The 18,819-nt window shown below is 45.5% G+C and overlaps 1 protein-coding gene across 3 annotated transcripts in view; it reads left to right on the plus strand.

Moving 5' to 3' along the window:
* Positions 1-18,819, plus strand: part of GADL1 (glutamate decarboxylase like 1) — a 194,252-nt gene that overhangs the window by 29,668 nt on the left and 145,765 nt on the right. For 2 of the 3 annotated variants that reach the window (XM_027523277.1, XM_027523276.1), the window contains exons 2-4: positions 9,718-9,890; positions 14,718-14,844; positions 17,593-17,683. In XM_027523277.1, the coding sequence (XP_027379078.1) occupies positions 9,718-9,890; positions 14,718-14,844; positions 17,593-17,683 (391 nt within the window). Of the gene's footprint in view, positions 1-8,458; positions 8,755-9,717; positions 9,891-14,717; positions 14,845-17,592; positions 17,684-18,819 lie in introns of those variants that run through there. The other variant, XM_027523278.1, reaches the window with a different exon arrangement.

Consider the following 18,819-nt stretch of genomic DNA (forward strand, 5'->3'; position numbering starts at 1 on the left):
ATCAGAAATTCTCAATGGCTCCCGTTGCCCATCAGGTGCCATCCACATTCCTCAGTTCTCAGTGACATCCTCGCCACCTCTCAGCAGTCCCTGCCCCTTGGATGAAGAGAAGTTCTTGAGGTTTCCTGGACACACACACACACACACACACCTTTTTCTGCCTAGTTCAGGTTGTTTTTTGGTCCTAAATGTCTTTGCCGTGACCTTTGTTTCTACCCCATCATAACCAACTTCGACTAATCAGTCTAAAGTCTTGATATTCCATTCCTACTTCACCACAGGTTGACCCAGCTCGCCCTTTTCTGGTGGTTCCCACATCTGCCTAGGGCCCTACCATTTCCCTGGTGGCTCAGGTGTCTTCAAAGATTCTTCTGTTGTCGTGACCCCCTGAATCCACTTCATCAGCCAGCCCTCTTGGCTTTACTGCCAAAGCCTCCCAGATTGCAATGCTTCACTGCATCTTCTTTCTGCATCTCCTCCCAGATCAAGAGGCTGGTGCCTCTACTGCCTGGACTTCCACAGTAGCCTCCTAAGCAGCCTCCCTATTCCCACATCTGCCCTTAGACAGGCCCGCTCTACAGGGTGCCAGAGACATCTGTCGGAGATGCAAACCAGACCGTGCTGCTCTTCAGATTAAAACCCTCAAGTGGCTTGCTGTGCCTTTGGAATGAAACGCCTTGCCTGGTCTGCTCCCGAACCTCTTTCCCAAGCTCGCTCTATGCTCCCTTCCCTTGTCCTCACAATTGGGCCCCACCCATCTCTTTCTCTTCCTTTGAGAGAACAATTTATAGATCATTTACATCTGTTGCTTCTTTCTAAACTCTCTTTTCATGTCTTTTTACATCTGGAACTTTCTCCTCATTTGCATCTTAATTCAAATGTTTCTTCATAGGAAATACCTTCCCCTGATCAGATATGAAATTCCTCATTGTCTTCATTCTATCAAGCCGTTCAGATAACTTCCTTTAAACCATTTGTTAGGGTCTGCAATTATTTAAATTGTTTGTTTGTTTGTTTTATTAACTATCTCTCCCATCCACCCCAAGTAAATTTGTGTCTTCTTTTGCATTGCTCAGCTTCCAGTGCCTCACACATTGTCCTGAACATACTACTACTACTACTAAGTCACTTCAGTCGTGTCCGACTCTGTGCGACCCCATGGACTGCAGCCTACCAGGCTTCTCCATCCATGGGATTCTCCAGGCAAGAACACTGGAGTGGGTTGCCATTTCCTTCTCCAATGCATGAAAGTGGAAAGTGAAAGTGAAGTCTCTCAGTCGTGTCCAACTCTTAGCGACCCCATGGACTGCAGCCTACTAGGCTGCTCCATCCAACAGTACTGGAGTGGGTGCCATTGCCTTCTCCCGTCCTAAACATAACAGGCCCTAAATAAATATTTGCTGAATGCTTGAATGAAGGACCATTCTAAATACCATCTAACCTAAAAGGACTTTCTGTTTCTCACAATCAGAAGCCCTTCTCTGGAATTTCAGTGTGCTTTATCCGACCTCAAGCATCATACTTTATACTTTATACCTTCTAGATGGGATCCTAGGTATTCACAAATGTGTCTGCGTTTCCTTGTTGGACACTGTGGTTACTGTCTCTATGTCTGACTCGTCTCTGAGTCTCGCACAGTGCCTGCCCCAGGGTCTTGCACATACCTAGTATTCAATAAATATTTGCTGCTGCTACTGCTGCTAAGTTGCTTCAGTTGTGTCCGACTCTGTGCAACCCCATCGACGGCAGCCCACCAGGCTCCCCCGTCCCTGGGATTCTCCAGGCAAGAACGCTGGAGTGGGTTGCCATTTCCTTCTCCAATGCATGAAAGTGAAAAGTGAAAGTGAAGTCGTTCAGTCCTGTCGGACTCCTAGCGATCCCATGGACTGCAGCCCACCAGGCTGGAGTGGGAATAAATATTTGGGGAAGTATAAGTGAAAGAAGCATTAACTCACTGTGAATTTCAACTAAAGTGAGTTTAACCTCCAAAATAAGACCAAAGGAGTGATTTGCACTGTCTTATTGTCTTTTTTTTTTTTTTGCCTTTGGGTGCCATCTCAGGTGGCTCAGTGGTAAAGAATCTGCCTGCCCATGCAGGAGACATGAATTAGATCCCTGAGTCAGGAAGATCCCCTAGGGAAGAAAATGGCAACCTACTCCAATATTCTTGCCTGGAAAATCCCATGGACAGAGGAGCCTGGCAGGCTATAGTCCATTGGGCTGCAAAAGAGTCAGACAGACTTTTCGACTAAGCCACAAACAACAAAGCCGATCTCTAGCGGACCAAAGCTGTGAGCATAGTTTTACCACTTGCTCCTGTGACTTCATATTTTAGGGCTGTGCTGTGGACATCATCTGGTGTCTAAGTCAGGTCTCTGATTAAACCAGTAACAGAGCTAGATTCAGACATTTAGTCCCTGAACTTGTTGCTACTATCCACACCTTTGGAGCTTCTGTGGCCACTGCCTTGTATTATTGTTATTTCTTAATATTGATTTATTTCCTAGAGTCGTCTTCCTTGTAGGCTGCCCATAGCTACCCTCTCATTGGCATGCTGTATCTGCTGCTGCTGCTGCTAAGTCACGTCAGTCGCGTCCGACTCTGTGCGACCCCATAGATGGCAGCCCAGCAGGCTCCTCCGTCCCTGGGATTCTCCAGGCAAGAACACTGGAGTGGGTTGCCGTTTCCTTCTCCAGTGCATGAAAGTGGAAAGTGAAAAGTGAAAGTGAAGTCGCTCAGTCGTGTCCAACTCTTAGCGACTCCATGGACTGTAGCCCACCAGGCTCCTCCGTCCATGGGATTCTCCAGGCAAGAGTACTGGAGTGGGGTGCCATTGTCTTCTCCGCATGCTGTATCTAAGACAGCACAAATGGCTTAAAATAGATATGAAACTCTAAAGGGATGCAAACAGTGGGTAAATCTGACAGTGCCAGGTACAGCGACTAAATTAGGTGTCCATTTTTTCGAACTTAGAAGAAACACCTGATTTAGAAGACTCCAGTACAGAGCACTGTCTCTTCAACTTCTTTTCAGCTCTGTTTTTTCCTCCCTGTCCCCCTGGATATTGTCTTTCAAGACCTTAACAACTTGAGAGCAGAGACTGCATTTTTTACTTTCTGTATTCCCAGGCACCAGGCTGGGTGCTCGGTACCCAGCAGGCCCTTATTAACTTATGAATTAATGTTACCTCTTCCCCAGCTTTCTTCTCATGCCTGTCTTGGACTGGCCCACTAAGCTCTCTAGGTCCTGACCCTCAGCTCGCACTAGGGCCCCAGTGTCTCTGGCACAGCTTTTCTGAAGTGTTCCTTGGCCTCCCCACCAGATGCCTGGATTCACTTTGACTCATTGTTCCTCTTTCTGTTCCTTGGAAGCAAGCACTTATTTTCCTAGAGCTAATTTTCTCTTAACAATTAAAGACTCTCAAATGGTGAGCTTGGTTCTTTAGGGTTGATTTTCTGGCTAAGATCTGGCCTTTACCGGAACCAGCATGCAATGTTGGTACTGGAAGAGAGTTCACTAACCCCACCTCAGTAATGGTCCTCACTCACTGCGTCCTGTGCTCTATTCCTGCCACTCGGCTCTGTAGCTTGCAAGGCTGTCTTCCACCTTTCCAACGACCCAGTGTTTTCTCCACTGGCCACATAAGAAGGCTGGGTCACATAGATGTTAGGTAGCATGGGCAACATCACAGCGGCGCAGTTAGAATTGGGGCCAGCACCTCCCTGGTTTCAAAGCTTAAGCCTGGGCATCACCTCAGATGCTAATGGAAGCCTTACTAATGGGATTATGCTGACCAGAGAATGAGGAATGCCAATTCACTGTATTTGGAGCTGGTGAGACCACACCTGGGTTATGCCTCCTTTTATTAAAAATAAACTCATTCAGATGAGCAACCATGGATTATCAGATCCATGGAAGAAGCTGGAGCAGTTTTAATTGGCAAAATAAGAGACTTAGATGAGAATCGATGAAAGTCTTCACATGTTCGGTATACGTGCTGCCGAAGCTAGCACAAGGTCTTCACATGTTTGGATTAGAGCCCACGGGAGAGAAATCAGACTTGCTTTGTCCTCTCCTCTCCTGCAGAAGCCTGGAGAAATGATGCAAGTGCAGATTCAGAGTCACCGTAGGGGAAGCTCTGTGGCCCCTCCAGCTGTTTGTCATGGAGTTGCTACTTTAAGAAATGAAAAGGTTTTAAAGTTGTTATTATTCTTAACTCCTGCAGATTTTTAGAGAGAAGACAAGTCTTCGAATTCAGAAGTCTTCTCTGACCCCTCAGCTTCTCCTGTAACCCTAAGCCATAACCCTAAATGTCTACAGTGTTTGCATTCAACTTGTTATTGGTGTCCTTCTCAGGACATGTGACACTCCTTATCTCCTATTGCATTATTCAAACTCTGAGACTCTCAATTACAGAGGACAGAAACTGAGTCTAATTTGTCTTGCTGTCATTATTGACTCCGTAATACTGCCTTACAAACTGTAGATGTCCATAGCACAGTACCCTGTTGCTCCTTCATAAAACCTCAGTGTATTATTCACCCCAGTTTCACTGCTTAACCAGCTCTGTGACCCTGGACAAGCCACTTAAACTCTCTGTGTCTCCACTTCCTCAACAATAGACCTGAATAACCAGCTGGAAATTTTGTGACAATTAAATTTTTCAACTCTGTAAAATTTTGAGAGCAGAGTCTGCCCCACATGTCTTGCACTGTTGTAAATTTTCAGCACCTAACTCCCCAAAGAGACTTTGAGATCCACAAGAAGATGACCCAGTTCCTGTCTTTAGCCTCCAGCCTGCTGTGTGGCACATGGCAGGTGAGTAATCCACATTTGTTGAAATGGATACATAATCATTAAACGATAAGAGAGAAGCCAGGCAGCCAAAGATGTCAGATTCTGGAAGCATCTGAGAGGTCAACAACTCTGGTCCCTAAACCCACCTGCATGTTAGTATAAGTATTCGTATAAGTGAAGGCAACAGCACCCTACTCCAGTACTCTTGCCTGGAAAATCCCATGGATGGAGGAGCCTGGTGGGCCACAGTCCATGGGCTCTCTAAGAGTCGGACACGACTGAGCGACTTCACTTTCACTTTTCACATTCATATGTTGGAGAAGGAAATGGCAACCCATTCCAGTGTTCTTGCCTGGAGAATCCCAGGGACGGGGGAGCCTGGTGGGCTGCCGTCTATGGGGTCGCACAGAGTCGGACGTGACTCAAGCGACTTAGCAGCAGTAGCAGCAGGTGAGAGTGCAGCCGGCCCAGCACTTTTCCTGGATTGTCTCCTATTTTATTGTTGAGGGAAAGTGAAGCACAGAGAGAATGTGTCATTCCAGGATCAGAGAACCTGAGAGGCTCAAACTCAGCTCTTCTGTTGTCTCAGCCACAGGCTTGGGGAAGGGGTTTGGGGGCTGTGTGAAAGGGTTAAATAAGATGACCTCTAAGATAATGATGCAGCCAGCCAACAGCTCAGGGAGTTGTTGAGTGCTTGTGAACACCAACAACTGAACTGTTTCCTGGGACGTCCAGAAAACTGAGACATGGGTCCCTTCTGTCATTGTTTCTACTCTGGTACAAGAAATAAAACCTCTACACAAATAGCCACTTTCCTGCAAAGTGGAAAGTGACAAGGCAGGAAGTCTGGACAGCTGCCACACAGCTGCTTGACTTGGGGGGGACACAGCTGCTTGACCATGGCTGGAAGTCCAGCTGTCTTCACGGGCAACCCCCTCCCACTGAGGCTCCTTCCTCTGACTGTTTCAGGAGATAACTCACCAGCTGCTTTAGAGTTCACTACCCTGGCGTCCCTTGGACTGCAAGGAGATCCAACCAGTCCATTCTGAAAGAGATCAACCCTGGGTGTTCTTTGGAAGGAATGATGCTAAAGCTGAAACTCCAATACTTTGGCCACCTGATGCGAAGAGTTGACTCATTGGAAAAGACTCTGATGCTGGGAGGGATTGGGGGCAGGAGGAGAAGGGGACGACAGAGGATGAGATGGCTGGATGGCATCACTGACTTGATGGACATGAGTTTGAGTGAGCTCCAGGAGTTGGTGATGGACAGGGAGGCCTGGCGTGCCGCGATTCATGGGGTTGCAAAGAGTCGGACATGACTGAGCGACTGAACTGAACTGAACCCTGGCATCTGATCACTCTGAGATCTCCCTTTCCCTTGTCATAGCTTACTGTCACATGTAATTACTCCTGTTTATTTATGTATTTAATAAATAGTTTTAATTGCCTACTGCTGTTACCTAACACTTACTGAGTTAGCTAATATTTCTAATGTTTACTGAGAGCCCACTCTTTGCCAGGCTTTGCTTTAGGTCTTAGGTCTTCATCTGCATTAATTCATTTAATCCTATGAAACTCTGAAATAGTATTTGAAGCTGAACTTATCATTTGGGCTTCCCTGGTGGCTCAGATGGTACAGAATCTGCCTGCAATGCAGGAGACCCAAGTTTGACCCCTGGGTTGGGAAGATCCCCTGGAGAAGGGAATGGCTACCCATTCCAGTATTCTTGCCAGGAGAACTCCGTGGACAGAGGAGCCTGGTCGGCTACAGTCCATGGGGTCGTAAAGAGCTGGACACGACTGAGTGACTAATACTTTCACTTAATGATTTGTTCAGCAAGGAAGAAGGGTGCATCTTTTCAAACAAACCAGAAGTTGAGCTAATTATATAGACAGGAGTTTGGAAAGTATGGAGTTGAGGAATCGGTGGACATAAAGAAGTCTGAATGTTTGGGGATTGACTGGTTTCCACATTTGGCAGTGTGGTTCCTGGAGTGAGACTTGTGATGGACTGACCTTCAGACATCAGAAGCCTACAAAGCAGAAAAGGAGGGAGAAGGGAAAGAAAGTGGCCTTGGTGAAAAGAACACATGGTGAGGAGAGTGGAAGCCTCTCACCCGTAGTTCCCCTTGACGACCCAGACTGCACACTCAGTTTTGCCTCATCGACCCTGTTCCCCGGGTCCCTCTTTCAGCCCCTTCTGGTCCTTTCTAGTCCATGAATTGAGTTCTGTGTCTGCCCTATTCCTACCAAAGGCGTCTCCTACTTGGTTAGAGCTGGCAACCTGCAGTGGCCTCTCAGAGGAGGGGACACGGTCGCTGGCTGGTTGAAGGAGCCAGGGTCCCGGACTTCTTTTATCTAGTAACCAAAAAATGTTTATGGAACTCTTCCAATCTGACAGGCACTTTTGGGTGCCCTGAAACAGACATCAGCTGACAGGAACTGGATCCTTCCCATACAGCATAATCTCTGTTGCAAAGACAGTATTTAAACAAGTAAGTAAATAAATATTATACATATAATATGTCACAGGGTGGTTACCACTCTGGAGTCAAATAAAGCAGAGAAAAGCGTGGGAGAGAGGAGTGGGTGCAGTGTGAAATGAGGTCAGTGCGGACACCTCGCTGAGAAACTGGTGTTGAAGGAAAGAGTCAAGGACGAGTGAGGCGGCCACAGTGAGTGGGCAGGAGGGCACTAATTCTGGAGGGCAGGATTAGAGAAGTGGTTTGACGGCCAAGAGATAATGGGGGAAGGAGCTCATTTAAAGCCTTAGACGTCATTTTCAGGACTTTGACTTTTAACTTGATAAAGAGTCATTGAATGGTTTGAACAGGAGTCATGATGTGAGCTGACTTAGCTTTTTGAAGAAACATGGGAGCTGCCTTCCTTAGAATTGTCTTCACAGTACATGGGGCAGGGTGGCAGCTGGAGGGTTCATTGGAAAATGAGGCCAAGTGTTTGATGGTGATAAGGGAGGGAGCACTGAAGAGCAGACAGATTCTGGGTATATTCTTCCTGGAGCTTTCTTCTCATAGAAGGCTTGAGTATTTACTGCTGTCAACTCTAGCAGATAGAGTCCTGACGTGCCTCTCCAGAAGAGCACAGCTTGACTGACTGTTCAGTCTCCAGAGGGTCTTTTCCAGTCTGGGCCAGTGTGACAATGTGGCGGGGTCGGGGAGGAGAGGCACATGATCACATCTTGTTGTAGAATTAAAACATCAAGAAAAGATGCATAATCTATACCCAAACCTTTATAGTTTTTTAAGTAGGATTTTTCTCCTATAGAATTGTTCAAAATCAATATAGAAATTATAGATTTCTACAATTGATGGCTGTGGAGCAAGAGACAATTTTAATTTCAATTTCTCTGCTATTTTGGTCGCAACCGGGTGTTTGACATTGTGTGTATGTGTGAGAGAAACAGAGAGGGAGAGAAAGAGAGAGACTCTTAGAGGCCTACAGAGTGGCTGCTATTCCCTGGGCAATAGAAACCTGAAATCCCACTAATGAGGTTAGAAAAAAATCAGACCTTTTCTGTGTGCTTAATAATAGCACTGCCTACTGACATAACCAGGGTTCCCTGAATAATTGCCCTCTTTTCCAATTTATTTTTAGGACCTAAAATTTGGCGGGGAGGAAAGTGCCTTGAGTGGTAAGCACTTCCATCCAACAGCTCAATTCTAGGCCTTCACCATTTGGCCCTAAACTATATTAGATACATCTTTCCAAGTGGAAGACAAGTTAAAGCTAAGGATGAAGCTGAGATTCATTGTGAGAGCTCTGACTGGTTTACCCCTCAGTCTGAGGATAAAAGATCAATCGTTTGCTACAGATTCTATCATTCTCGAACTGGAGAATCTTCCCGCGACGTTTTTATCTGCCTATGGACACCATTAGAGTTTGCCAGTCATAGAATTAAAGGGCATAATAAATGTAAATGCTGCTAGAACCCTCGGTAGGTATAAAAATATCTGAAATACACACAGACCCATCAGTGTGTTTAAGGGAGATGCTATGCTTGGCGAGGCACTGAAAAATATTTAAAAATTGTTTGTGTAACTTTTTGCAAGTTATTGAATATAATAAGGAGGAAAGAGATACTAATTAGAAAGAGAGCATACGATTGAATCAGAGCTTGAGGCAGAATATTGGTTGAATATCTGGATTAAGTTGCCAGCATTAATTTGGAGGGGAGCTATTTTGGGTAGGCAGTAACCTTTAGTCTCAGATATAGATTTCCACATTGACTTTTAACCTTTAGTCACGGGCCCGCAGCTGTCCAGTCCTGAAAGTGTTCTGTTCCATCCTCCTGCCTAAATTGCAAGTTTGAGAAGTTTCAAAGTGTGAGATACTGCTTACAGGAACCTTCCCGCTGCTCTGTTTTCTCCTCCTCCCAGTAGGAAATGGCCAAGTATATTTAACGGGGGGCTTTCAGAGACACAGCAAGGGAGCATTTAATCACAGGCTTAAAATGTAAAATCAAAAGAAGAGACACACTGACATTTCTTCTTCTTCTCTGGGAGTGACTTATGAAAGGAAATATACAGTCGTCCTTAAATTACAAGGGAGTGTGTGTGTTCATGAAACAGACATGGGCTTGTGTTTACAAAGATCATTTTTGCACATGTCTGAAAGATGTTTGTACGAGTGAATAAAATGGGTTGAATTTACATTGCTTGAACTCCTGCATGCTCCCTGGTGCTAAACAAAAGATGCTGCAGGAATGGAAAATGGAGCTTGCTTTCTTTAACTCTGTCGTATCACTGGGCACCATTAAGAAGCTGTTAGCTTCAGTGCCTCAGACGTATCAAATGAAGGGACGCCCTCTGAAGGTGGGATCGCAAGCCGTTTCCTCCATGCTTTGCTTTGTGCTGGAATAAGATTCTCTCTAACACATGGTTTGATTGTGTGCTTCCAGGAGATATCAGTCCACAAGAGATGGTTCCAAGCAGGAAGAACGTGGTTCTCGTGGATGGAGTCATACTGAACGGCCCCGCAACAGATGTAAAAGCAGGAGAAAAATTTGTGGAAGATGCCTGTAGACTAATAATGGAAGAGGTGGTTTTGAAGGCTACAGACATCAATGAGAAGGTAAACGTGAAAGCCTGTGAGAAACCGTGAGGATGGGACTGCTAGGTTTTCTCCACCCCTGGATGGCTAGATGTAAGGGGAAGAGGAATCACGCTTTCATTTCCTGTGTACTTTTGTTTCAAGGGGATGCCCAGATACCAAAGTTGGTACCCACTCTCCCACCCCACCTCAGCTTCCAGACCCCCATCCAGTTTCTGCTTTCCCGGAAAGCAGCCAGCAAGTGTGGGGAGACTGGCCAAGACCCAGAGTTTAACCAGGTAAGGTTGGGAAGCACAGGATGAACCTTTCTGCCCCAGATGATGATACAAATTATAAATCAACCGATGATCTGATTTCTATAGTCTCCAGCACACACCCGCTTTCCATTGTCTGGCACATATTCTTTATGTTGCTAGTGAAATCAAGCAGAAGGTAGAAAAAGTGTGAAAAGTTTTTAAATTTATCTGAGGGACTTTACTAGCAGTTTGTCTGAGCTTAGACTGGAAATCTTGGGTTGCTAAGTCTGACTTTTCTGACTGGTACCAGTGACCAGTTCTAGCTTTCAAATTCAGACGCAAATTGATACTGGAATCACCACTGATGACATCTGTTCTTAATAGTAATTACTTTGTGCCAATTGATATTCTAAGAGCTACTCCGTAAGTGTTTGTGTATGTAACCCATGTATTTGTGTACTGAATCTGTAAAGACACCTAAGATGCCAGTACTATCGATCAACTCCATTTTAGAGACGAGGGGCAAAGCGTGGCACCAGATGCCAAGGATGTTTCCCCAAAGAACATGCCATCGGATCTTGGGGCTGGCGCCAGAATCCAGGCTGGTTGCAGAGTCTGTGCTTTTCATGGCTTCTCCCTGTGTTTCTCAGAATCTCACAATTAATAGCTATCACACTGATCACCTTTCATATTTCAAATCACTGAAGGTATTTCCTAATTTTGTGCTTATAATTGAGTTTTCTCCCGTCTTAGCTGTACCCGGGGAATGTTTGGACCTGCTTTACTTTGGATGGGGTACAGTACTCCCCTGGAAATTTTTTATATTGGCCTTTATTCAGTCATTAAATATTAACTGAGTCTAGCTAAGGATAAAACATTATATTCAGCCCTGGGGGATATAAAGCAAAGTAAGATAAAGGCTCAGCTTTGAACAGAATCAGAATAAAAAACAGGGGGTCCCAATAAGAAGGTGATAAATGCTGTGTGGTTTGGGCAGATTTTGGGTAGATCTCACTGAGAAGGGGACACCTTGGACTTTGATGCAGAATCTGAGGATGAAATAGGTGTTTGTTGTTGTTTTTTATTTGGCTGTGTCTGGTCTTATCTGCAGCATGAGGGATCTAGTTCCCCAACCAGGGATTGAGCCCAAGTCCCTACGTTGGGAGCATGGAGTCTTAGCCACTGGGCTGCCAGGGAAGTTCCTGGAGTAAGATTTTGATGGGTAGAGAGAAGTGGGCTCAGGTGTGTTGCTGAAAGTGGAAGGTGAATGAGGGGAAGAGAGTTATAATAGGGCAAGGTATTTATTACACCAAGGGGCCCTTCATGTGGAAAGAAGGGCTCATACAGGACAGTGATGGGAGATAGGATGAGAAGGGTGGGCTTAAAATCCTAAGTTATCAACTCAGTGGCCCCAAGCCCATTGCAATATGGTAGTCATGCAGGGTGGAGAAGGAAATGGCAACCCACTCCGTGTTCTTGCCTGGAGAATCCCAGGGACGGGGGAGCCTGGTGGGCTGCAGTCCATGGGGTCCCAAAGAGTCGGACACGACTGAAGCGACTTGGCAGCAGCAGCAGTCATGCAGGGACATGCATCCATGTGAAGCTGGATTGTTATGTTGGAGTTGGGAGAGGGAGGTGAAGTTTTTATGCTGCTGACTTAGCCTACTTGGTCAGAGATTCAACACATCCCCTTTCAAAGGTGGCCTGAGGATAGGATGGGTCCCCATACTTAATGATGGGCTTCCGTGGTGATAGTGGTAAAGAGCCTGCCTGCCAATGCAGGAGATATAAGAGACTCAAGTTCAGTTCCTGAGTCAGGAAGAGCCCCTGGAGGAGGGCATGGCTACCCTCTTCAGTATTCTTGCCTGGAGAATCCCAAAGACAGAGGAGCCTGGCGGGCTACATCCATAGGGTCGCAAAGAGTCAGACACGACTGAAGCGACTTAGCACACGCACAGCACAGCCATACTTAGTGACATGATTACCTCTGGCCCCCTCTTTTGTAGACACTTTTCCCCAGCCACTTTTTTTTCAATTGAACTGTAACTTACTTTCAGTCAAATGTACTGCCTTTGGTGTGCACTTCTATGAGTTTTGACAAATCGCGTAACCAGCAACAGAATTAAACACGAACAGTTCTGCCACCCCACATGCCCCTGTGCGCCTCTGTGTCAGCCTCTGCCGTCACCTCTGGCCCCTGGCAACCACTGATTTGTGTTTGTGGGGTGTTGCTGTCCTTGAAGTTTTTTCATCAACATTACATGAATTCATAGTCCTTCCTTTGCACGGTCACACCCCGTTTGGTTGACTTCTGCCCGCCATGGTTCATGCTTCTAAGCTCAGAGTTTAATTTCGTACCTCTCGCACGATTTGATATTTCACCCTGCTTTCCCCAGCCTCCCCGATCCTGGCCTCCACCCCTTGGAGAGTCCCCTGTCTGTCTCCTCCCCTCCACAGGGAAACTTTTTAAGGATCTTCAACACTGCCCCCTCCCTCCACGTCCTCACCTCCTACGTCCTTGCCTCATGCAATCTGGCCTCCACTCCCACCTCCCTCAGTCAGACGCTCTTGCCAAGCACACCTCCTTGTTGATCCATCCCAGGAGTGCTTCCCAGTCTCTGTCTACTTTGGCGTCTCTGCAGGACCTGACGGTGGTGACCGTCTCCTCCCCCGAGCATCCCTCTTCCTTTGTGTAGTAGCTCTGAACTCTTCCGGGTTGCTCCCTGCCTCTCTGGCGTGTCCTCACCTCACAAGTGAGCTCATTCCCTTCACCCTTTGCTTATGTGCTGGCGCTGCCCAGGTGAGACCTACACCTTCTACTCTTTCTACAGGTTTCCTCTGAGCTGTGTCACTTGGGTCACATTATAACAGATGCCTGCAACTCTGTTTCTGATCTTTCACAAGAGCTTCAGACCAACTGTTACACCCCCTTTGGATGTCCTGTAGGTGCCTTGGACTAAATATGCCCCAAACTCACCATCCAACCCCACCCACCATGAAACCACGTGCTGGCTGGAAAGCTCAAGATGGCCTTTGGCTATTCCTTGCCCTCATCCTTCCTGTGTTATTGCTTTCCAGGTTCTATTGATGGCGCGTCTTCAATATCTCCAGATATGCTTCCTTCCTGAGGCAGCCTCATCCAGACCACTATCCTCTCTTGCCTGCTCTATTAGAGTAACTTCTCATTTCCAATTTTACTTGGAATCTCCATATTGCAATCAAAGCCATTGTCTAAAACTAATATTATCACATGTAATTCCCTTGTCCAAAGCATATCAGTGTTTTTTAGAGCCACATTCAAACTCTGTAATATGTGACATGAAGCCCGTCACCATCTGAGCCTTGTTTTATCTCTTCATTCATTCATTCAACATGCTGTTGATAACCTTTTGTATGGCAGGTTCTGTTAGTTCCTTGGGAGTGGTTAGAAAATTGACCAACACCTCTGCTCTCATGGTGATTGTGTGTCGCAAATGAATTACATGGGGAGGTGACAGGGGCATGGAAAAAGGAAGAGAAGAAACAGCTGGGGGGGGGGTACTTCAGGAGGTAGAGTAACACACAGCTTGTGATTTTAAATGAAGAGTGGGGATTGCTGACTTGACAGAGGGACATCTGAGAAGAGTTTTGAATGAAGTGAGGAAGTTAGCTATGAGGAGGTTTGGGTGGAGGTTGCATTCCAGGCCGAGGGCGAAGACCCTAACGTGGGAATGCATCTGGTATGCATACGGAGCAGAAAGGAGGCCAGGGTGTGGGGTGGGGGGCGCGTCAGTGCCACCGGGGAAACAGATGTACAGGATCAGTGCAGGTCATTGTAAGGACTTGGGCTTTTACTCTGAAGGAAATGAGGAGCCATCAGACGTATTTGAGCAGAGGGCTGCCTGTGGCTAAGATGGAAGAGGAGCATTCTGGATGCTGACTGCGAGGCTGAGAGCAGATGGTGTGGGGCCGGGGGCCAGGGACAGAGACAAGTGGGGGAGCTGTTCCAAGATTCCAGCTCCACTTTTCCCTACCTCCCCCAAGCTCTGAGTTCAAGCCACACCCAGTGGACTTCTCTCTTCAGATGGGCCATGGGTGCCCTTGTATCTCAGCCCCTGCTTGTCCTGTTCTTCCTCCTAGAAGGCCCCTTGCATGACCCCCATCCCTTATACTCTTTGCTTGGTTCTTTAGTTGTTGTTCAGTCAGCAGATCACGTCTGACTCTTTGTGACTCCATGGGCTTCGGCACGCCAGGCCTCCCTGTCCCTCACTAGCTTCTGGAGTCTGCCCAAGTTCACGTCCATTCACTCAGTGATGCCATCCAACCATCTCGTCTTTGTCGCCCTCTTCTCCTTCTGCCCTCAACCTTTCGCAGTCTTATTTTGTCCCACTTGGATGTCAGTGCTTTCAGGACTTCTTCCAAAACTGAAGACAGAGTCCCCTGCTTTGTTGCAACAGCATCCGCTTTACCAGATGTCAGAGCTCTGGCCCCAGGGACCGGTGCTTGCCCGTTTGCATCTATCTCTCTTCCACTGGTCGGGAAGCTTCACGAGGGTGGGGCCCGTGTTTCCTACATCCTCTCCACACCTGGCTCCAGTGAGTGCCCCGTAACCGTGCTGTGGCCGAATCCCCAGGTCTGTGAGTGGCGGCCCCCTGAAGAGCTGAAGCGGCTTCTCGACTTGGAGCTGAGGGACGCGGGAGAGCCGCACCACCGGCTGCTGCAGCGCTGCCAGGACGTCATACGCTACAGCGTCAAGACCAGTAAGAGCTCCCCGCTTCATCTGTGCCGCAGACAGTTCTTACGTTTTCTTTAGCATGTGCTTATCCCATAGTCGGGGCGTGACCGGTGGCTCAGCAGTAAAGAATCTACCTGCAGTGCAGGAGACATGAGAGATGTGGGCTCGATCCCTCATGGGGTTGGGAAGAGGGTTGGGAAGACCCCCTGGAGGAGGGCATGGCAACCCACTCCAGTACTCTTGCCTGGAGAATCCCATGGACAGAGGAGCCTGGCGGGTTACAGTCCATGGGGCCGCAAAGAATCTGACATAGTAGAAGCGACTTAGCACACACAGACCTCATAGTAAAGCTGGCTGTCAGATTCTTTATGGGTGAGAAACCTGGATGAAAAATAGTGCTTCTGAGGTTTTGACAGTGGTTCCTCTAATCCCTAGTACAGATGTGTTGTCAGGGCCAAAGATAGGTTGATAGAAAAACTGATGGTGTTAAGCAGTCTTATATAAATACTGTCTGCTCCTCGGCAATCCCCATCCTCCATTTATAACCAAGACCAGAAATTATGACTGCTACTTATCATTTCTTATGTTGGTGCCACCTGACAAATGGTAGTTTGATTATAGAATTGGTGAGGATTTTAAATCTTGACCTCCCAGAATATCGCCCCTCAACATGTTCCAGAGACTGCCTTCCTATAAACAGGGATAGATTTATTTGAAGAGTATTCTTAGAGTTGGCAAGAACCAAGTTATTTTATCCCATCTACCAGGATCAAGAGATAAAAACCTTTCAGAAGGTACAATAATGCTTAACCACTCTGATCTTTTGTAAATGCAGCAACATGATATTTGTTTTGTGCTTAAGTCCTACTCTGACTGACTGCTAATATTCTATACACCCAGTGAATAAGTTTCAGAAGTAGGGGAAAAACTTTCCAGAATATGCATTTCTCAGTGTGATGTAAAGGTAATCTAGTACTTAAGACCATACAGGCATTATGCTTTGTGAGTTCTGACACTGAACTAAATTTAGTGGAAAGAACATAATAAAATCCTGGCTAAAAATAATTGGTTTATATTCCCTTAGGAAAGTCTGGTGAATGTATCAAAAACCCAGTTAGCATTTCAAAAGCAGAGATACATATCTCATTATTATAGTGCATGTCAGAAGCACAGAATGACATTTAGTGCAGTAGATTTTTCAGTTTACTGGATATTTTCCATAATGTTACCATGGAAATCAATCATAAATTAACACGGAACTAAAAAAAAACTTATTAAAATTACTTGTAGCAATGTCGGGTTTCCTTTGCCAGATTAGAGGAACTTTGCCATGTTTTATACGAAAAGACATTTTCTTTTGAGCCTCTTGTTTTTCACTGAACTAGTTTAAAGAGAGAGAGAGAAAAAAAAAAACACACACCAAATGCTTTGAGTTGCTGTGAGAGGTCACTAACATGGTTCCCAAATACCCACATTTCTAAATAGGCCCCCTGCCTCTTTATTCTTCATCATGCTGGGCTTCTTATGATTGAGAATGTCAAGCCAGCTCTTAGCCTGGAGTCTGGTGTGAATATTCACACTGTGTAAAGCCAAGAACCTTTATGAGACCTTTTATAGGAGGGAAAAAATAGAAAGTTGGAACTAAAGTTTTTCAAGTCTTAAAGGCAAGTGCCTTTGAAGCCCGTTGAATCAGAAAGTTTATGTAAGCTGCACGATGACTCACATCTACTCCATAGACAGGATGCCAGCTGCACTATAAAAAACGGTCCAATCTGAAAAATTAAAAGGCCACTCACTGCCAAGAGCCTGAAGTGAACCCTGTCAGTAAGTGAAATGTGTTCAAATTAGGGAAATTGACATGGATAATTTCAGAAGGTAAATGTAGCCACAGGCTTTTTGATATGTGGACAGATTGCTCAAATAATCCCTTTCTCAGGGTTCCGGTTTGGGTCTGGGTTGTATTTAAAAGGAAACAGGTAGGACTTCCCTGGTGATACAGCAGATAGGAATCTGCCTGCCAATGCAGGGGATACAAGTTCAATCCCTGGTTTGGGAAGATCCCACATGCTGTGAAGCAACTAAGCCCATGCGTTACAGCTGCAGAGCCTGTACACCTGAGCCTGTGTTTCACAAAGGACGCCCCTGCAGAGGGAAGCCTGTGCACCAACTAGAGAGGACCACCCCCCTGGCCACAACTAGAGAAAGCCTATGTGCAGCAACAGACCCACTGCAGCCAAAAAATAAACAAACAAATAAAAATTATTAAAAGAAAATGAAATAAGTAAACCAAAGTTCTCAAAAAAGTGCTCAAGTTTTGCTTAGAAACGTTGTTCAGTAGAAAGGCTTATGAGATGGATCTTCAACATTTGGTTCCCTTGTACATGACTAAGATTTAAATTTTTTTTTAATTGAGATATGATGTGCATTCCCTAAAGTGGACAAATCTCAGGTGCTCAACTTAGTGAATTTGTACATATCTGCATGTAAGTGACCATCACTCATATCAAGGTATAGACCATTTCTGGGACTCCAGAGGCTCCTTAAGCCTGGTGCTAATCAATGTCTCCATGCCAGAGGTACCCAGAATTCTCACCTCTGTCAGCATCAGTCAGCTTTGCCCAGATTGAGCATCATGTAACTGGAGTCGTGTACTGTACACCCTCTGTATCCAGCTGCTTTTATTGTCTGAAGGATTCACTTTTGTTACTGCTGTATCAATAGTTTTCTTGCTTTTTTATTGCTGTGTGGATTAATATTCTGCTTCAATTTACAGACCATCCAAGATTTTTCAACCAGTTATATGCTGGACTTGATTATTACTCTTTGGTGGCCAGATTTATGACAGAAGCATTAAACCCAAGTGTGTAAGTACATTTTACTGGAATTTTACACTGAATATGGATTAGAGATTTTGTTAAGTAGATGAAGTTTTATTTCATGAACTTCTTTTTAATTGTTTCATTTGTACAGTGTCATCATAAATAATGGAAGCATCTTATGACACTCAGCAGTATTTAAAGAGCAGTTTGATCTGATAGTGCTACTGTGAGATGGTTAAGGCAGGAATTCTCTCCACTTAACAGATGAGAAAATCAATTAAGCAACTTTTCATTTATTCCTGCATGAAAAGCCATATCTGGGCTAAGGTGCTGGAGAGATTCTTTGTGTAAAAGCAGATATTAGCTTTGCCTTCATGAAGCAAATAATCTAGATATAGAGATGTTGCATGCAAATTGATCCAAATGATCTGCACAGATTAATCTCATATTTTCAAATGAAGGAGAGGTACATGATACTATAAATATATATGGGACAATTTTTCCTAGTTGTGCACTCAGGGAAGTCTTCTCTAAGCAGGTGACAGCTAAGAGGTGGAGAATGAGTGGAAGTTAGCTGGGTGAAAAGAGGAGGAAACAGCACATACAAAAGCCTTGTGGCAGGAGACAGCCTGACACACGCTACAAACTGACAGGCGGGGTGGGGAAGCTGAGAAAACTGTGTGGGGTGTCGGGATGAGATTGGAGCCAGATATGGGGACCCAGTGGGCCAGGTTCATGAGTCATTCTAAGTGCAATGAAAAGCCCGTGAAGATTTCCAAATCACTAAGTGACATTTGCTTATTGAGAAGATCACTGGAAATATAGAAAGTGGATTGGAAAGGACCCATTAGGATGGCATTGCCTTAGTCAGGTGAGAGATGATAGTTGCTTGGATTTAGAGAGACGTGGTAGGAATAGAAAAAAAATGTGTTTGGAAGATAAAACAGAAAAGCCTGGATAATATACTGGATCTTGGAAATGGGAACAGGAGGGAAGTTTATAAGCTGATGCCTAAGTTTCTGGCTTTAATAGTTGGGCTGATGGTCGTGTCAGTCATTGAGATGACAATTTTCAAGTATACAGTGGAAAAAGCAAGAGCAGTAATTCAGTTTTCTTTCTTTCTTTCTAGTAATTCAGTTTTCAGTTGTGAGCATTTGTGTTTGCAGTAATTTCAAAATATC

The sequence above is a fragment of the Bos indicus x Bos taurus genome, chromosome 22, assembly GCF_003369695.1.
Source record: "Bos indicus x Bos taurus breed Angus x Brahman F1 hybrid chromosome 22, Bos_hybrid_MaternalHap_v2.0, whole genome shotgun sequence".
Classification (NCBI taxonomy): Eukaryota; Metazoa; Chordata; class Mammalia; order Artiodactyla; family Bovidae; genus Bos; species Bos indicus x Bos taurus.